This window comes from Acipenser ruthenus, chromosome 23 (genome assembly GCF_902713425.1).
Source record: "Acipenser ruthenus chromosome 23, fAciRut3.2 maternal haplotype, whole genome shotgun sequence".
Classification (NCBI taxonomy): domain Eukaryota; kingdom Metazoa; phylum Chordata; class Actinopteri; order Acipenseriformes; family Acipenseridae; genus Acipenser; species Acipenser ruthenus.
In genome coordinates this window covers 6,502,132-6,517,731 of record NC_081211.1, presented here as the reverse complement: position 1 = coordinate 6,517,731, position 15,600 = coordinate 6,502,132, and the positions used below count along the sequence as shown (strand labels likewise).

The 15,600-nt window shown below is 37.0% G+C and overlaps 1 protein-coding gene across 1 annotated transcript in view; it reads right to left on the bottom strand.

The window, feature by feature from the left end:
• The window catches only part of LOC131696558 (arf-GAP with SH3 domain, ANK repeat and PH domain-containing protein 1-like), a 40,296-nt gene extending 35,725 nt beyond the window's left edge, over positions 1–4,571 (bottom strand). The window contains exon 1 of the mRNA XM_058997624.1: positions 4,197–4,571. Coding sequence (XP_058853607.1) covers positions 4,197–4,322 — 126 coding nt within the window. The 5' untranslated portion in view covers positions 4,323–4,571. The remainder of the gene's footprint in view (positions 1–4,196) is intronic.
• Between the last annotated feature and the right edge of the window lie 11,029 nt (positions 4,572–15,600).

Sequence of the window (15,600 nt, the reverse complement as noted above, 5' to 3'; positions counted from 1 at the left end):
GCTGATCTGCACCTGGAGGCTCGGATCATATTGTGTTACAGGGGGGTGATTGCAACTCAGAGACTGATACCTGAGCTGCTGACAGTAAACAGCTTTGTCAAAGGAAGCCATAACACTGACTTTTAACACCACCTTTCATATTGATGTCTGAAACCACCTAATCTGAATGAACTAAATATACTGAGGATCTGTCCAAAACCTGCTTCCTTCAAACACTACTGTGCTATTTCAATTGTTTTCTGCAACAGTGAGCATGAGGGAGTTTTCAGTGTTGACCATGTCTGTCTTAATGGAAAACATAAGATAAGGACTGCGGACAATATGGACAAAAAAGGAGCGGCCAGGGCTTTTCAGGGCCGATTCAGGGCTTCACACAATCTCTGCTGTGATGGACTCCCTTCCTAATACCTCGTACGTCTTAAAAACAAACAGCATAAAAAGGGTGGTGCACTGAAGAACAAAATATATACCTTTCTAGCCAAACTATTTGAGATGCAAGTACATCTGGCACATCTATAAACCCTGCAGCTTATTTGTTAATTACAAAATGCGTTTTCCTTTGTGTTATTTATTATTTTACATACATTATCACAACGGGTTTCTGACAATAGTTGGATGATAAGCACCTAATTAGATGCATTTGGTCTACTCATTAGGTAGTTCAAAGATAAGTATTTTTATAACTTACGAATACCTATAACAACCTACTGAGTAAATGAACCATGAATCATGCCTTCGGAATAAAAATCTGAACATATTTTCTGAACACGAATGACCAATGACATGCGCATTAAAACATCAATTGATTTGAAAGGACTTTGGCTATATTAAAAGTGAAGCTTAATAAAAGATGAGCAGTGACCCAGTTGGGTGTCATTATCTCAGTTAGATGGTGGTTTGACTGTGTTAGTGTTCTTTTAAAGAATGCCCTTAGAACACTGCATTAGAAAGGAGCTGAACTACGACTTTTGACACTGCCTGGCAAACAGCAACATCTGGCACAGATGTAATCCAAACGCAAACAAATCAGGCTTGTGGTAAATAAACACCAGGAAGCCTGCTTGTTTTCAGTTTTACCGTTGTGTGTGGCACATAAAAAGACATTAAAAGAAAACTCACTGCACATACGGATACAACGTTGACATATAATGAGTACAGAGAGGATTTGTATATTTATTACTAACATGTGTGACACCTTGGTACTACTTCCTTTCATGCATTATGAATGCTTAATGCACAAAATAACATCACTTTTCAGACCTCTGGTCCTGGTGTCTGTACTGTGTTTAAAGTATTGGTAATATAATATATAATCCACCATCACAAAGCACTTTACAGAGGTAGACTGTGAACTGTGCATTATATGCAGAGTCACTTACAGTAGGACATTGATTTAACATCTCATCTGCAGGATGGAGCACAAGGAGGTGAAGTGACTTGCTCAGGGTCACACAGTGAGTCAGTCAGTGGCAGAGGTGGGATCTGAACCGGTGACCTTCTGGTTACAAGCTCTGGACTTTAACCACTGGACCACACTGCCTCAGGGCTCTTGGTTTTCGGTTTTTATTTTTGATCACGTGATGTCCTTTTTATGATCCGACTCAATTCAATTAAACACTTGTAAAAGTCTTTAGTTTTTTTTTGTCCCGTAACTTTATGAGACGATGATTCTGTTTCATTGATAATGTAAAAAAAAAAAGGCAGCTCCTTATTTGTAATGCCGAACACAAACAGTGAGTGAAGTTAAATTGACTTAATTAAATCGTAATTAAGAGGAAAGTATTATTTGCAAAACAGGTTATAGCATGTTTGCAAGGAGTCATTAAGATTTTCAATCTGGGAAAAATAATTTAAATGAACTAGCTTTTTGTGTTCAGTTTGAATTAAAAATAAGGAGCTGCCTTTTTTTTTTTACATTATCAATGAAACAGAATCATTGTTTCATTCAAGTTACAGGAGAAAAAACAAAAAGTCATCTTGCTACACAATCAATGATTTTCCAAGAGTTTAATTAAGAAATGGAGTCGGCTCAATATAACTTTAAAGAGACATCACATGACCAAAAATAAAAACCAAAAACGCACAGCCTTAAATATTGGTTACAGTTAACTATGTCAACTCCTTTTGAGACTTTAAAGCCTTCAAAACATGTCCCCTCTATTTCTTGTTCCAGGCTAAATAGATTCAGTTCTTTCAGCCTGTCTACATAGCTCAGTCCTTTAAGACCTGGGATTAGTCTGGTTGCTCTTTGTTGGACTGTCTTCAGGGCCACAATGTCCCTTTGGTATTGTGGTGACCAGAATTGGACACCATACTCAAAGTGCGGTCCCACCAGTGTATTATACAACCGCATCATAATTTCCTTAGACTTGCACTCTACACATTTGACTATATCCTCAGTTCTAAGAGGTATAACTAGGCCTAATGTATCACTGTAAAGGCTTGTGTATGCCTTTATAGTGTACAAGGTGCTTACTTTAAAAGCACAAAGAGAACTCATTACATACAATGAAGAGATTCACCTGCACTGAAACATGCTCAGTCTGTGCCACTGGTTTTGGAAACCTCTCAACTGGTAAATGGGATTAGATATGGCAACAGGAGTATTTCCTAAAAGAATAACCATATCAGCAGTCAGGGTTCAAGTCCTGCAACTCTGGTGGGGGGGCGGGGTCACTGAATCCTATTTTTTTGCCATTTCTGCACTTGACAACTATGGAATTGAGCAATCAGAGAACCGCTTCAATGCAATTCTCCCAAAGATGATCTTTTTTGTAGTATTCCATGCACCCAAACGCGTCGTTCTTGATTTCTAGGGAATAACAGCAGAAGCAGTAACAGCTCTTGTCACTGCGAAGGTATCTTGTCGCCCGAGGAAATCACCTTGTGTCAGGTGTGTAGCGGCTCACCTGCATTCGTGGTTATAGAGCTTTGAACCTCATGTCATCTCACCAACAGAGGTCAGAATCCGGAACGGCAGGGAATCACACGACACTGCTCAGGACAGTCATTTAACTTCTCCTGCCTAATTCGTTTCTCCCTGATGTTATAATGTTAAGATCTGATTGCATGCTCTTGCCCTTGTTGATCACTGCAAGCCAAATCTTGCAGTAGTAGGAGGTTATAAATGGCATGTTCAAAGCTCAGAGAATTATGGCTAAGTAAAAAAGGGTAAGTAGGCTATTTCCACATAGTTTTAATAATAGTTTTTTAACATGAAACACCAAAAAAGAGTTAAATTATCTTTTTTTTACCAAGACTCTCCTACAGTCCACCAATAGTTTTCTAATGCATACAAAAATATATGTCATATTTTTACAGTATATAATTTAAAATCCCTTTCAACAATTCTGGTCTTCAAATTCGTTTTTTAATGTTATACCAGTAAAATATAGATTACAATCAATTGAAATGGTGCCAAATACTGTCGAAACTCCGTCCCCTAAATGATGACCTATTAATTTATTCTAATGGGCATACTTAGATCAAATATGGTACTGTATGCCCTAACTACTGTATTTTCATGCTGTAATCAACATTTGAATACACTGCTTGCAACAATGGGCTAATTTGCAAAGTGCTCTGGCAGGCAAATAACTGCCAAAATATCTGATCACAAGTAGCTGGTATATAATTGAAAATAGTACTATATGAGATTCTAGTTGTAATAGAACTTGTTATCTTTGAAAAAGTAAATTAGCTGTCCTTTGGACAAAGCAGTGGCTGTTGCAGTAGTGACTGTGATACCCTGAACCCATTGAGAAAACTAACTTGTATAGCAGACCCCAGACATTAGTCTTTAAAATCTGTCAAGTCCTCCACAAAACATGTCTAAAAGCAAGGGTATCAATTTACACCAGTCTGTAATCTGAGAGAAACCAAATTAACATTCAACCCCCACCCAACACAAAGCAGGCGCCTACTTCTCTATATCATTTACAAAACAGAACACTTTCTCTTGTTTAGTGGAAGTGTAAATGGACTTCAATTGAAATGTCCAATATAGAGTGCAGTCTACTGCAACACAATGAGAGGAAATAATCTATAAAGCTGCCAAACCAGTGTCTTTTAACTTAATATGACTAACCTGCTGTACCAGCTAACATTATTTGGTACGAGTCTGTACTTGATGTACATAGAAAATAAGAAAATACAAAACACAAAAAAGTTTGACAGTTTTGCAGTTAGTTACCTACCTCTTCCAAACTAGCAACAGTGTTCCTGCACTTTGTCATTTTCGAGGTGAAGCTTGAGGTAACCGGTGAAGCGATGTCCTCGCTAGTTACAATAACGAACTCAGGAATGCTAATTCGCTCCGGCATTTTTTTTAACTAAATAAAGGTCCCGTTCGATTCGTTTCTAATCAAGAAGTGGTCTGTTTTCCCACAGTTCCAAACAACTTCGAAAGTTTCTAGCGAGTTTTATGTGTGACGGTCCTCTTCTCATGTTCCAGTCCAGATGTGTTGTGGGCTGAGCAGAGCCCAGCTGAGCACTTGCTCGTCTTCGAGACCCGTATCTGCAGTCTTGTGTGTGTGAGTGTGATTCAAGCAGTTTACTTTTAGGTCTGGCCCTACCAGCGGGAGTGATCAGCGTTGCAGTCACGTGGGAATGTTTTCACGCTGCAGAGCCCAGATTTTCCATTTCGAGTTATGTGATTAACCCTATAGGCTGTTCACTTACCTGTATGGAAAAACAAAACATATTTTACAAATGTAAGCTGTCTGTATCATTGGTATTACAGTATTTTGCTTCATATGGAAATGGCCTTTATTTAAATACACCAGTATGGGTACCCCCTACCACGAAACTGCATATTGCAGTATTTGTACTTCAATATTTCACAAACGGTTCAGAATGATAATTGTATTTTCAATTGTAAGGGATTGTAAGGGTGTAGAATAAAACACCATTTGCCATTCGTGAATTGCAGATTATAATGTATTTAATTATCTTACCGAATGCAATTTAAATACCAATATAACATTGTATTTAATAACACAGTTGACAATGAGTTGTTCATCTAATTGAATGTTCTTTGCTGTTGTTGTTTGTTTGTTTTGTATTCACTAAGGCATTGTATTTAGATATATATTATTTTTGTTGTTGTTGTTAAAGAAAGACATTTTTGTTTATGAATGAAATAAACATGACTGTATTTTCTTTAGTAAGAAAGGGGAAGGGGGCTAACTAAACCAGATTTTCCAGACTCTTTTAGGAAACTCCTTTCCAAATAATTAACAGAACTAAGCTTTAACAAGTGTTTAATTGCAGGTCTTACTTCCAGATGACCAACCCCATAGCAAATTCAATGACAATGCAGCCACACTACAATGCAATGGTTCTACCGCAGCACTCAGTCAGTTAATGGTACCACAGTACTGTAGTGTTAAATTCTGGTATCTTAGTATAATCTAATCTATCTGTACTAGACAAATCCACTGTGTTTCTGTGGATAATATACACTGATATAGTAATGGAAACACTTTCTGTAAGTGATTATTTACAAACCCAAATTACAACTAGACACAGATCATTTTATAGACCAGTTTTACTGTGATTTGCTCCACAATAGAATAGCATACCATGAATGTTTTGAAACTAGACATACTGGGGCCTGTGCACAAAGCTATGAGTCATCAAAAGTCAATTTTTTAAAATGAAAAAGAAGCCATCAAATGTCTGTAACAGAAACAGGTATGCTGTAACAATCCAAAGGATTTCATATCAAAAGGCAATCAATGTTCAAGTTAATAGAATGTTCTAATAGCTTCGCCTCAGTAAAATGAGGGAATACTTTGTACATGTTTCAAAATAACGCCCATGCTTGTTTTGCACATTCAAGAATGGCCCTAATGGTATTTAATAAAAGTTTATATTACTACACCGATACACATTTCAAAAGATCTGCCACTGATCAAAATCTGGATTTCCTGCTGATGCTCGTTTACAAATTCCTCAAATTACCAACGCCTCATTAGATAAAAAGGTTATAAAGTCTCCACAATGCTGAACAAACATGGACAAATAAGCATTTTCTCAGATCCCGTCCCATATAAACATTTTACTACTGTACTTTTAAACTGTTTTGCAGTTTTCATGCTTAAAAATGTTTGTACATATATTCAAATTTTCTGAAAAAACTGTATGCATTTCCATAGCTACCACTGTTCTTAGCCATGCTGTGTCCACTTCACCATGCATTCACTATGCTTTGCTTTCACAATGCTATCCACAGTAAACTTCTACAAAGGACATCTACAATGGGGAACATTCTACTCAAAGGACATCTACAATGGGGAACATTCTACTCAAAGGACATCTACAATGGGGAACATTCTACTCAAAGGACATCTACAATGGGGAACATTCTACTCAAAGGACATCTACAATGGGGAACATTCTACTCAAAGAAGTCCACTTTCCTACATTATTGAAAACATACCAGTTGTCCAATTGCCTTTAAGACTCTGTTTCAATTCTTTTGTCAACTGAAAGGATAAGAGTACACATTGATATTATAAAACTGAGAAACACTGAGACATATTTTCAAAGCATTTACTCCAGTCTTTAATTAACTTATTTTTTGAAAGGAGAAAAACACCTATTGGCTTTACAAAATTAGTACACAACATCAAGGTGATGTAATTGAAAGTATCTTAAGCCCTTTCAAGTTATTTGTGTACATTGCTGTTACAGCGTAAAATTATTCAGCAGGTTTAATTTGACTTATGAAACAAAATTAGTTAATTGTATAGGGTGATGCAAAATGTTTGACCAGAGCTGTATATATTAGAATGTTACTGTAACTTCCTTACAAACTGGTAAAAAAAAATCTTTGTGTAAACAGACCAGTTATTTTTGGGCCTCATTGTAAACTAGCATTTAGCTAAATTACTTTGAATAATGATCTCCTAAAGACTAAATCAAAAGTAAACAAAAACGTTTCTTTACAGTATGTACCATTGTTATATGCTCTGTTGTGGTTTTCATTTTATTTGACTGTACTGAGTTCAGAAAATCTGTTTAGGCCAAGTTGGTTTTAATAGGACAGAGAAAATGAAAGAGGGGGTAGAAAAGGGGGCCTTTTAGGAAGTTCATTTACAGAAGTTCACTGTCCTGTTGTGTTTACACAACTGAAACCAAACGAGCCACTGGGCTGCTCCACCCTCAACCTCCCACCTGAAAGCACTCACTTAGATGGACCAATCACAGACTCAGGAGGCTGGGTCTCAGGTTGCAGCTGGTGATCACAGGGGGCCGCTCTAAGGATTATCAGTAAAAGCTTTCTGAAGCATTCTCTGATTCCTGTAAATGCAGCAGGAACTATTGAACCAGAGAGGACCACTCTGTTCTCTTCTCAATACGTATCATAAAAATTCCTGGTTTTGTATCCAGGAATATCAAGTCTGTATTGGTAGGGATGAATAAATTACAAGGGATTTATTGACCTTTAATGGAATCCAGCCAGGACCCCTGAGAAATTGATGACCATGACCGCCATCCACTATTCCCCTTTGCAGGGTATTTCATCTCCAGCAGGGCTAACAAAGCAGCTGTGTATCAAAGACAACGGTTCTGTTCTAAAGGGAAATGGTAGAAAGCAATTACAATGGAATGCATACTCTGTGTACATGAATATTGTGTACATGCACAAGGAATTTATCCTTTTGTAATTGATTGGTTTGAATCTGAAAACTAATGGACAATTGACATGACTTTGGCCTCGAGGGAATGCCTCTAAACCTATTCACTTGAATCTACTTAAACCCCCAACCTGATTCCATCTGGTTTGCATGCATAAAATATAGAAGATTTGTGAATTCATCAAATAGGTAGCTTGAATCTGATTAGATTGTGAATATAAAGCACATCAGCAGAATGGTACCAATTTCATATTATGACAAACCAGTGGTATACAACAATATATGCAGCCCTGGTTACCATATCAAAACGACTGTGCAATACTTGATTAGGTCCAATTAGATTTTCCTCTGAGATGAGAGAAGAGCCTTGTGAGTAATAAGAACTGCAGCGCACTCTGACGTTAGTGATGTCAGTACTGTTGTTGTTACCTTGATGACTAGCACTGTTATGCTACTTTATATTTACATGACAGTGCCCCCATTCTGTTGAGGCTGTTGTGAGGATGGATGGGGGTACCATGGTACCTGTCTGTAAATCCCTGTGAGGATGGATGGGGGTACCATGGTGCCTGTCTGTAAATCCCTGTGAGGATGGATGGGGGTACCATGGGGCCTGTCTGTAAATCCCAACACGAATACCAGGTGTAAAGGATTATCTACAAATGACTCATTTTAAGGGGCAGGCTGGATCACACAATGTTCAGTCCTGAAAAAGCAACGCAGATTTAAAATGAATCCATTCAAGGTATTGAAAGCCGCTGTATTACTTCAGAATTTTGCAGCCATGATTCTGTCCGTCTGGCTGATTTAAAAGTAGTTAACATATACCTTTGTATATGAAGTTCTTTGAAATCTTATTGAACATTGACACACTGCGGTATACAGCTGTGATGACAGGTGGCCATCTTTGACGTTTCATAGAGCGGATTAATAATGGTGTATCCTAATACAAACCAGCTTGTGTTATCAGCTGTTTTACTGTGTTATCCAATCAATAAACACAGAGCAAAAAAAAAATACTAGCGGTAACATTCAATAGGTCCTTGTTGGTCATACAAGTATTCTACATGTATAGTGATGCCTCTTTTGATTGAATCCATCCCACGATTTTTGAATCCATGCACGTGCTGTTACTGTGGGTATCACAAAGCAGACAGGATATTGCACTGGCTTGGTATATTAACAGCTTTATTTGAAGGGTGTTGATGCAGTAGTTTTGCACATGGAGATGATTAAATAAAGATATGTAGTGCTGCTGTTTGCTTGGTGTTTTCTGGGCACACACATATATTATTTCTACACAGTAAATTGTGCTGGATTAGCACACCTAGCCATATTCCTTTCTATTTCCAGGATTTTTTTTTTTTAAAAGCTGCACATCCCAGTGTGGGAGAAACTGCCTTGTTACTATGCCAACCCTTACATGGAAAACACTGGGATCCCATTATAATCCCATAATATTACCCTAAAGTCAAAGGATGCGTGTTAAATAGGGTCTGGAGATATTGTCCTCAATTTTCCTGCAACGTGACCTATAAAGCTATTGTAAACATTTTGAGGTTCTGCCAGTAGAGTTTTTAACCTGTGTGACAATGTGACTGTGTTTGGAAAGGCAAAACATGTATTTATGACAGTGAGGAGCATATGTCAGAATAACAAACAGATAAGATAGAGACAGCTTGTTTTGGTTGCCAACAGGCCCATACATTGATTCGAGTGAAAAAGACAACCAATGTTTCACAAAAAATAATTTATTTTAACAAATTATTTCCATTATTTTTATTTTTTATTTCAGCTTTTCTCTTCACATATTTTTTAGAAAACAAAAAATCACAAGCAAAATCCCAACAAAGAGTCTTAATCTTGAGTAGACTTAATTTGATCCAGAGGAACACCCCTTTTTTTAAACACTCGATTTCCCGCAGGTGATTGAGTGTATAAAAAGGGGTGTTCCTCTGTATGATTAAGACTCTGTCGAAACGCGTTGAGATTTTGTTTGTGCTTTTTTGTTTTCTAAAAAATATGTGAAGAGAAAAGCGAAAATAAAAAAATAAGAATAATGGAAATAATTTGTTAAAATAAATTATTTTTTGTAAAGAATTGGTTCTTTTTCACTCGAATCAGAATAACAAACAGAAAACACTCCACCAAAGAGGATAACCTCATTATATCATTGTACCCAGTGTGACATAACGCTCTCCAAACCTGCCCACTGGTTGTCTTGGTGTTTTACTTATATTAAATCACGGCAGTACTGCTCTTGTGACAGTCATAACTCCACAAAACAGAATTTCCCTCTGTTTTTGCCAAGTATGAATATGTTGACTCACCCGAACCCGTTCACCCATGGCAACTGCTTGTAATGTTGCCGCTACCCACAACGACAGCTTTGAGAAATTCAAATTCACCTGCTATGCCCAGAACTGACGTCTTCGCAATGCAGACAGACAGAAGAGCTTCGGCTAGCTCTTTGTTGTGTGAACAGTTCTCATTTCTAAGGGTGTTGGTGCAGGCGTTTCAAACATCAAGAGGATTAAATAAAATAAAAAAAGTCACATGAGCGACTGCGCTGTCTGTAATCGAAATACCGGTGTTTGATGTGCTACTGTTTTTTTAAAAAAATATTACATTTATGTACTGGGTGTTTGTTTTGGACACGCATTAAAATATCATGTATGTCAACACCAAATGCATTTATGTACATTTTAATGTAAAACATAAAGCATTATAGCCTACAGTAGGCTTTCTATTATTACTCATTTCTATATTGGTTTAGTTTCTTTCATTACTCATTTATATATGTCACAGTAGAGATTACAAACCACAATGATTTGGAGCCTCCCAATAGGAGCCTTGACTGGTGCAAACTCAAATTGGGATTCTCCAGGTAGAATTCAAATCCTACTAGTAGAGTGGTAATTAGACATTTTGCTGGTACTGTTTCTAGAGTGGTATCTCTACTCCAGTGTTGCAATCCGTGCTTAACGTTTAACATTTAACAAGGCAGTTTCACCACATAGTGCCAAACCTAGTATATCATTTTATGATTATTTAAAACTAATAATTAATAGTGTGTATGACCAAAAACAAGGTTCCCCCTTGAAGATGGGATATAGAAAGTGCCACGCTGTCAAATTGCAATGAACCAGACACAGGTACTCCAGAAGAGACAGCAAACTGAACACTGCTGTGTTTGCTTAGATCTTGTTAGAAAGTAATATGTACTGTCAGCTTATTTTTTCCACCTTTATTTAACTTGTCCGGGTTCAATACGATCTTCAAACTGTCAAGAAGTTTTCTGTTTATCATATATGACTTGATAAAGTAAGATTTTTACAAGTATATGGTTATATTGTGGTATCAGCTAGTTAGGCTTTGTGGTAGAGAAATGTGAGACAGAGAGAAAGAACACATATGCCTTATACATTTAATTATAAACCCTACCAAGTTTATAAATGTAGGCAGCATGCTCTTTATATATATTTTTAAATACATAAATCTACCATCAAAGCAGGCGTGTGTTTTAAATATATGCCAAATATACATTATGTGTAAACCCTTTATGGCTGTGGGAAGCCTGAGATCTTTCTATGATCTAAACCACTGATTAGTCGTAATTGAGTCCGCACCCTTGGTGGGATATGAGTCTCCTTCATTTCCTGGCCTGTTAAAAACAGTCACAGTGGCAGATGTAGGTGTGCAGATATTCTGAAGTTGTTTTCTTTGCTCTGGCAGGACTCAGCTTGTCTGATCTGCAGACATGCAGCCTCGTGTCCGCACCACCTGAACGAGACCTGCTGGGGCGGATACAGAACAAGCAAGAATGAAATCAGAAAAAAAAAATGTTATTCGTTATAACACTGAACCTGTAATCCTTTCACTTCTAGACAGTGCTTGAGGTGGCCCTCTCTCTAATAAAAATGGCTAGCAATTAAAAATAGACTGCTACCCCTGAAAACCTGCCTGAGACCGCATGAAGATCCCTACTCACCACTAGGAGAACAAAGGGGATAAATTAAAATGGGCGTGCAACCAAGTTTTACTACTGTATTTATAGGAAACAGCAGAATTAGAACTAATAAAAATCAACTTAAGAGCTCAGAAAATAACCTTGAAATCTCAAAGCAACAAAGCCTTGCACTGTATGACCCCAGCTCCAATTTCAAAAGAAAGTTCCACGATGTGACTCACAGGTATTATTCCTTCACCAATGGATAACAATCTGTTTCGGCTTAACAGCCTATTGAACCTGCAATAATGTGACACACATTTCCTTTTCTTGGATCGCAGAGGTGTTTAATTATAAATGTTATTATTCTGGAATAATATCCCAGTCGATTCGGTGGTAATTTATTCTGAACAACACTTAAATTACTTGCAGCTTACAAAATAGTTCCATAAAATGTCTCTGCCGTGCACATATATTAATTTTATACTGTAGGTCTCAAATGTGCAGTTTTGAAAGAATGTTATAGCCAACATGGATTTCCATTTTAAAACATGATATCTGGTAATAAGCTGAGTTATAGAAATATCAACAGATAACCCAGGATTAAGGCCTAGAATCTGAGCTTCCTTTAACTTAAAGTAGTAAGGTGTTCAAATAAAAATACATGCGTCAGACCCGTGTAGCTAATGAAAATGAAAAATAGATAAGATTTTTTGTTAGCTAAAATTACTTTAAATACAGGGGAACATTAATGTTTACGCTGTTGAACACAAACTCCTAAAATCAAAGCAACTTCAAATCAAAACAAATCTGCATTGCTGAGCAGGATTGTTTTAATATAAATGAGCATATGGGCGTAAGGTTGTAGTCTTACAGAAGATCCATCAAAGGGCTGAAAATTCTCTTCATATTCCCTGCTGTGGCGGTATCTCAGACCATTGTAGGGAATGGAGGTGAAATATTGAATTTACCTGTTTGTCACGTGACATTGATAATTTTGGTTATACTTTTTAAACTTGACTGGAAATTTTAATCTGACTAGGTGTAATGCTTAAATTAAAATCAATTATTATTATTATTATTATTATTATTATTATTATTATTATTATTATTTTAAATGACATAGCAAAACTACTGTAGATTTCCAAGAACAAGTCAGTTTATCAAAATTTCTAAAATTAAAAATGCAATGTCCGTCCCCCCCCCCCCCCCCGTGAGTAGCATGCTATACATATTGATCTCAATGAAATGTACTGAGACAGAGATATCCAGGTTCTTGTTCCATAGTCCAGACTTGAGCTGGTTTAGCTTGAAGAGGCTGCTGAAAGAAGACATCCTTGGCTATTGAAACTGATTTGTTGAGAAGGGTAGAAAAATATATCCTTTAAATGTGTGAAATATGCAAGGAAGTCATGCCAGACTTTACACACTGTACGATATATTGTATCATAATAGAGGTATGTATCGTTTGTATTGTGAGCCAAGACCAAAATCACAACTTACTTCAATGTAGTTCACCAAGTGCTTCTTGAATGAAGGTAGTTGGCTGTTAGTTTGTACATAAATAACTTTACGGAATGTATGTAGTTCATCTTAATATTGGGCTAATAGCAAAACATATCTATTATCATTGATTAACCATTTAATTAACTAAATTACACATCCATACAACTAAATGATTGTCTATGTAAAAGATATCGGCTCTTATCCTCACCTCTGTATGGGGATTTTCTTATAAAATAATTTCTTTAATTTCTTTCACATCAAGTCGTGTTGATCATAAACATGTCAGTGAATAACTCCAGGATGCATTTGTGGAGCTGCAGTGATTGGTCATGCTTTGTTTAGTCTGGTAATAACATCAGCAGAGTGTTACAGAACAACATGCAGCACCTTGAGAGTCTGCACTAGTGCGTCCTGAGGGATTAGAGAATAGCAGTTTAAACAGAAAGGAAACCAGGAGTTAAGCAAGAGCTGTTTTGCATTGCAAACCTGAAATGCAGGTCTGCAAGTAGCAGTGTGGATGGTGCAATGCAAATATAACTTGTAAAGCTTTAAAATCAATGCATTATCAAAATTGTAAAATCAAAAAATTATTTGGTTATATATCTGCATATTCCAAGCATAAATACAAGAACCAATGCTCATTCATTGAAGAAAAGAGGGACCTGTAATTATATTGTTAGTGCTAAGAACCGAGATTTTAATATGTTGGTTAGAACTCCTTTAACTCATGATCCCTGCACCAGAAACGGTATGAGTTATTGTTTTCCCCTCTGCCATCATAAACTCTGCCATATCTCACCATTGATATTTGCTGTAAACAAATGAGTCAAATGTACTATCACTACAGTAGATGGGCTCCCTCCAGTGGAAACAAGTGGGAAGTGCAGAGCAGCTTTTTACCTGCCACCTTTTTCTTTTCAGAAACATTTCTCAGAGACTGGATTTTTACTAGATTTCTAAAGTCTAAAATATTGGCTTGGCATGACTTTGTGGGCCTAATGCTTCTGCTATTGCGACAGTCCCAACCTCAAAAATATATTTGACATCAATTAAAAATATGGTAGCAAAAGTCAAAAATATCATTATTGAGAACATTCTTGCACTGCTTAACTGCCACTGTACATAGTACATTAGGACTGGTAAAGGAACAGCGCTGAACCCAGGAGCGCTCCACTTCAAAAGGTGGAATAGTACCAGCATCTGCTCCGTGAAAGGCAACAGTCTGTGGCTTCCTAGAACCAGTACTGGCCTTGTGGGATTCAGAGTTGGTAGCATGAATGGAATTTAATGCTTTTAAAAGAGTGACTTGTATGTACAGATTTGTAACCAGTTGGTGGCTTTAATACAAGTTGAACCTGCAAATTTAAAAAGTCACATTTTAAATCTGTGTACATAAGGGCAACGTGACTCCAAACTGGGGCCAATATGTGAAATCAAGAGGTAAATCAAACATAAGTGGGAATTACGTACAAACTAGAAATCATTCTGCATGAAGTCCAATATATAAAATATATAAAATCAGGTTGTCATGCAAATGTATTTATTGCAGAGTAATTGTCACAAATAATAATTCCATAAATCTTAGTCATTTCTAATAGCCATGACATGTGCATTCTTAAAAGAAATGTTACAGCACACAAGCTTTTTCACTTTAAAACATAATCCTGTTCGAATTTAGGTTAAATAAAGTTTCTATGCCTTGTTCTTGGAGTATCTTTTTACACTGCCTGGGTCAATTCACTTCAGCAGTGTCTTCTGGGTCAAAGCATATTACTGGCTGAAAGCATGTCAGTCTATTGGGGAAGCAACTGATTGGTTATTGGCAGGGAAGAAGCAAACGAAGGGGTGGGGTCAATTTGACACTTGGGGAAAATGACCCAGGAAGTACAAGACAGTCACGGCTTGTAAAACAGTGAACCTAGAGTAGTACTAGATAACTTTTAAAAACGACAATGCGTTTGTGCTAGAACATGATTTTCTTTCAAAACTGCACATTTGAGACTTAATGAATGGATATGCTTGGTGGAGAATATTTTTAGCTACAATCACTTTAACACACTATTAGTGACAGCTCAAAAGGGCCTAACAGTAATGTCAAGGGGCAGCAATCAAATGATTATGCAATGCCTTTCTCTCTACCCTCAGTGTAAACTCAGCCTCTTTAATGACTGGTCATCAGTTTGATTAAAACTAATGTTTAAAAACACTTGCAAGAAAATAGAGGAAGAGATTTGATTGAGTCGGTGAGGCAGCCATGCAATGTAGGAACTTGCGGACAACATATTTAGTAAATATGAGGATTGTAAGAACATGAAGTGAAACCTTTCTTTTGAAAGCACAGCACTTTCATACAAACAAGCCACGCCTTACATACGCGCATGACAGGCTTTGGAACAAAACAATTGACATCTAACCACTTGAGCAGGATCAACTACAAGGCAGTCCTTCAAGTCCAATAATGAAGCAGTGTTTGAAGACAGACGCGTTCCCTCAACGGTATAG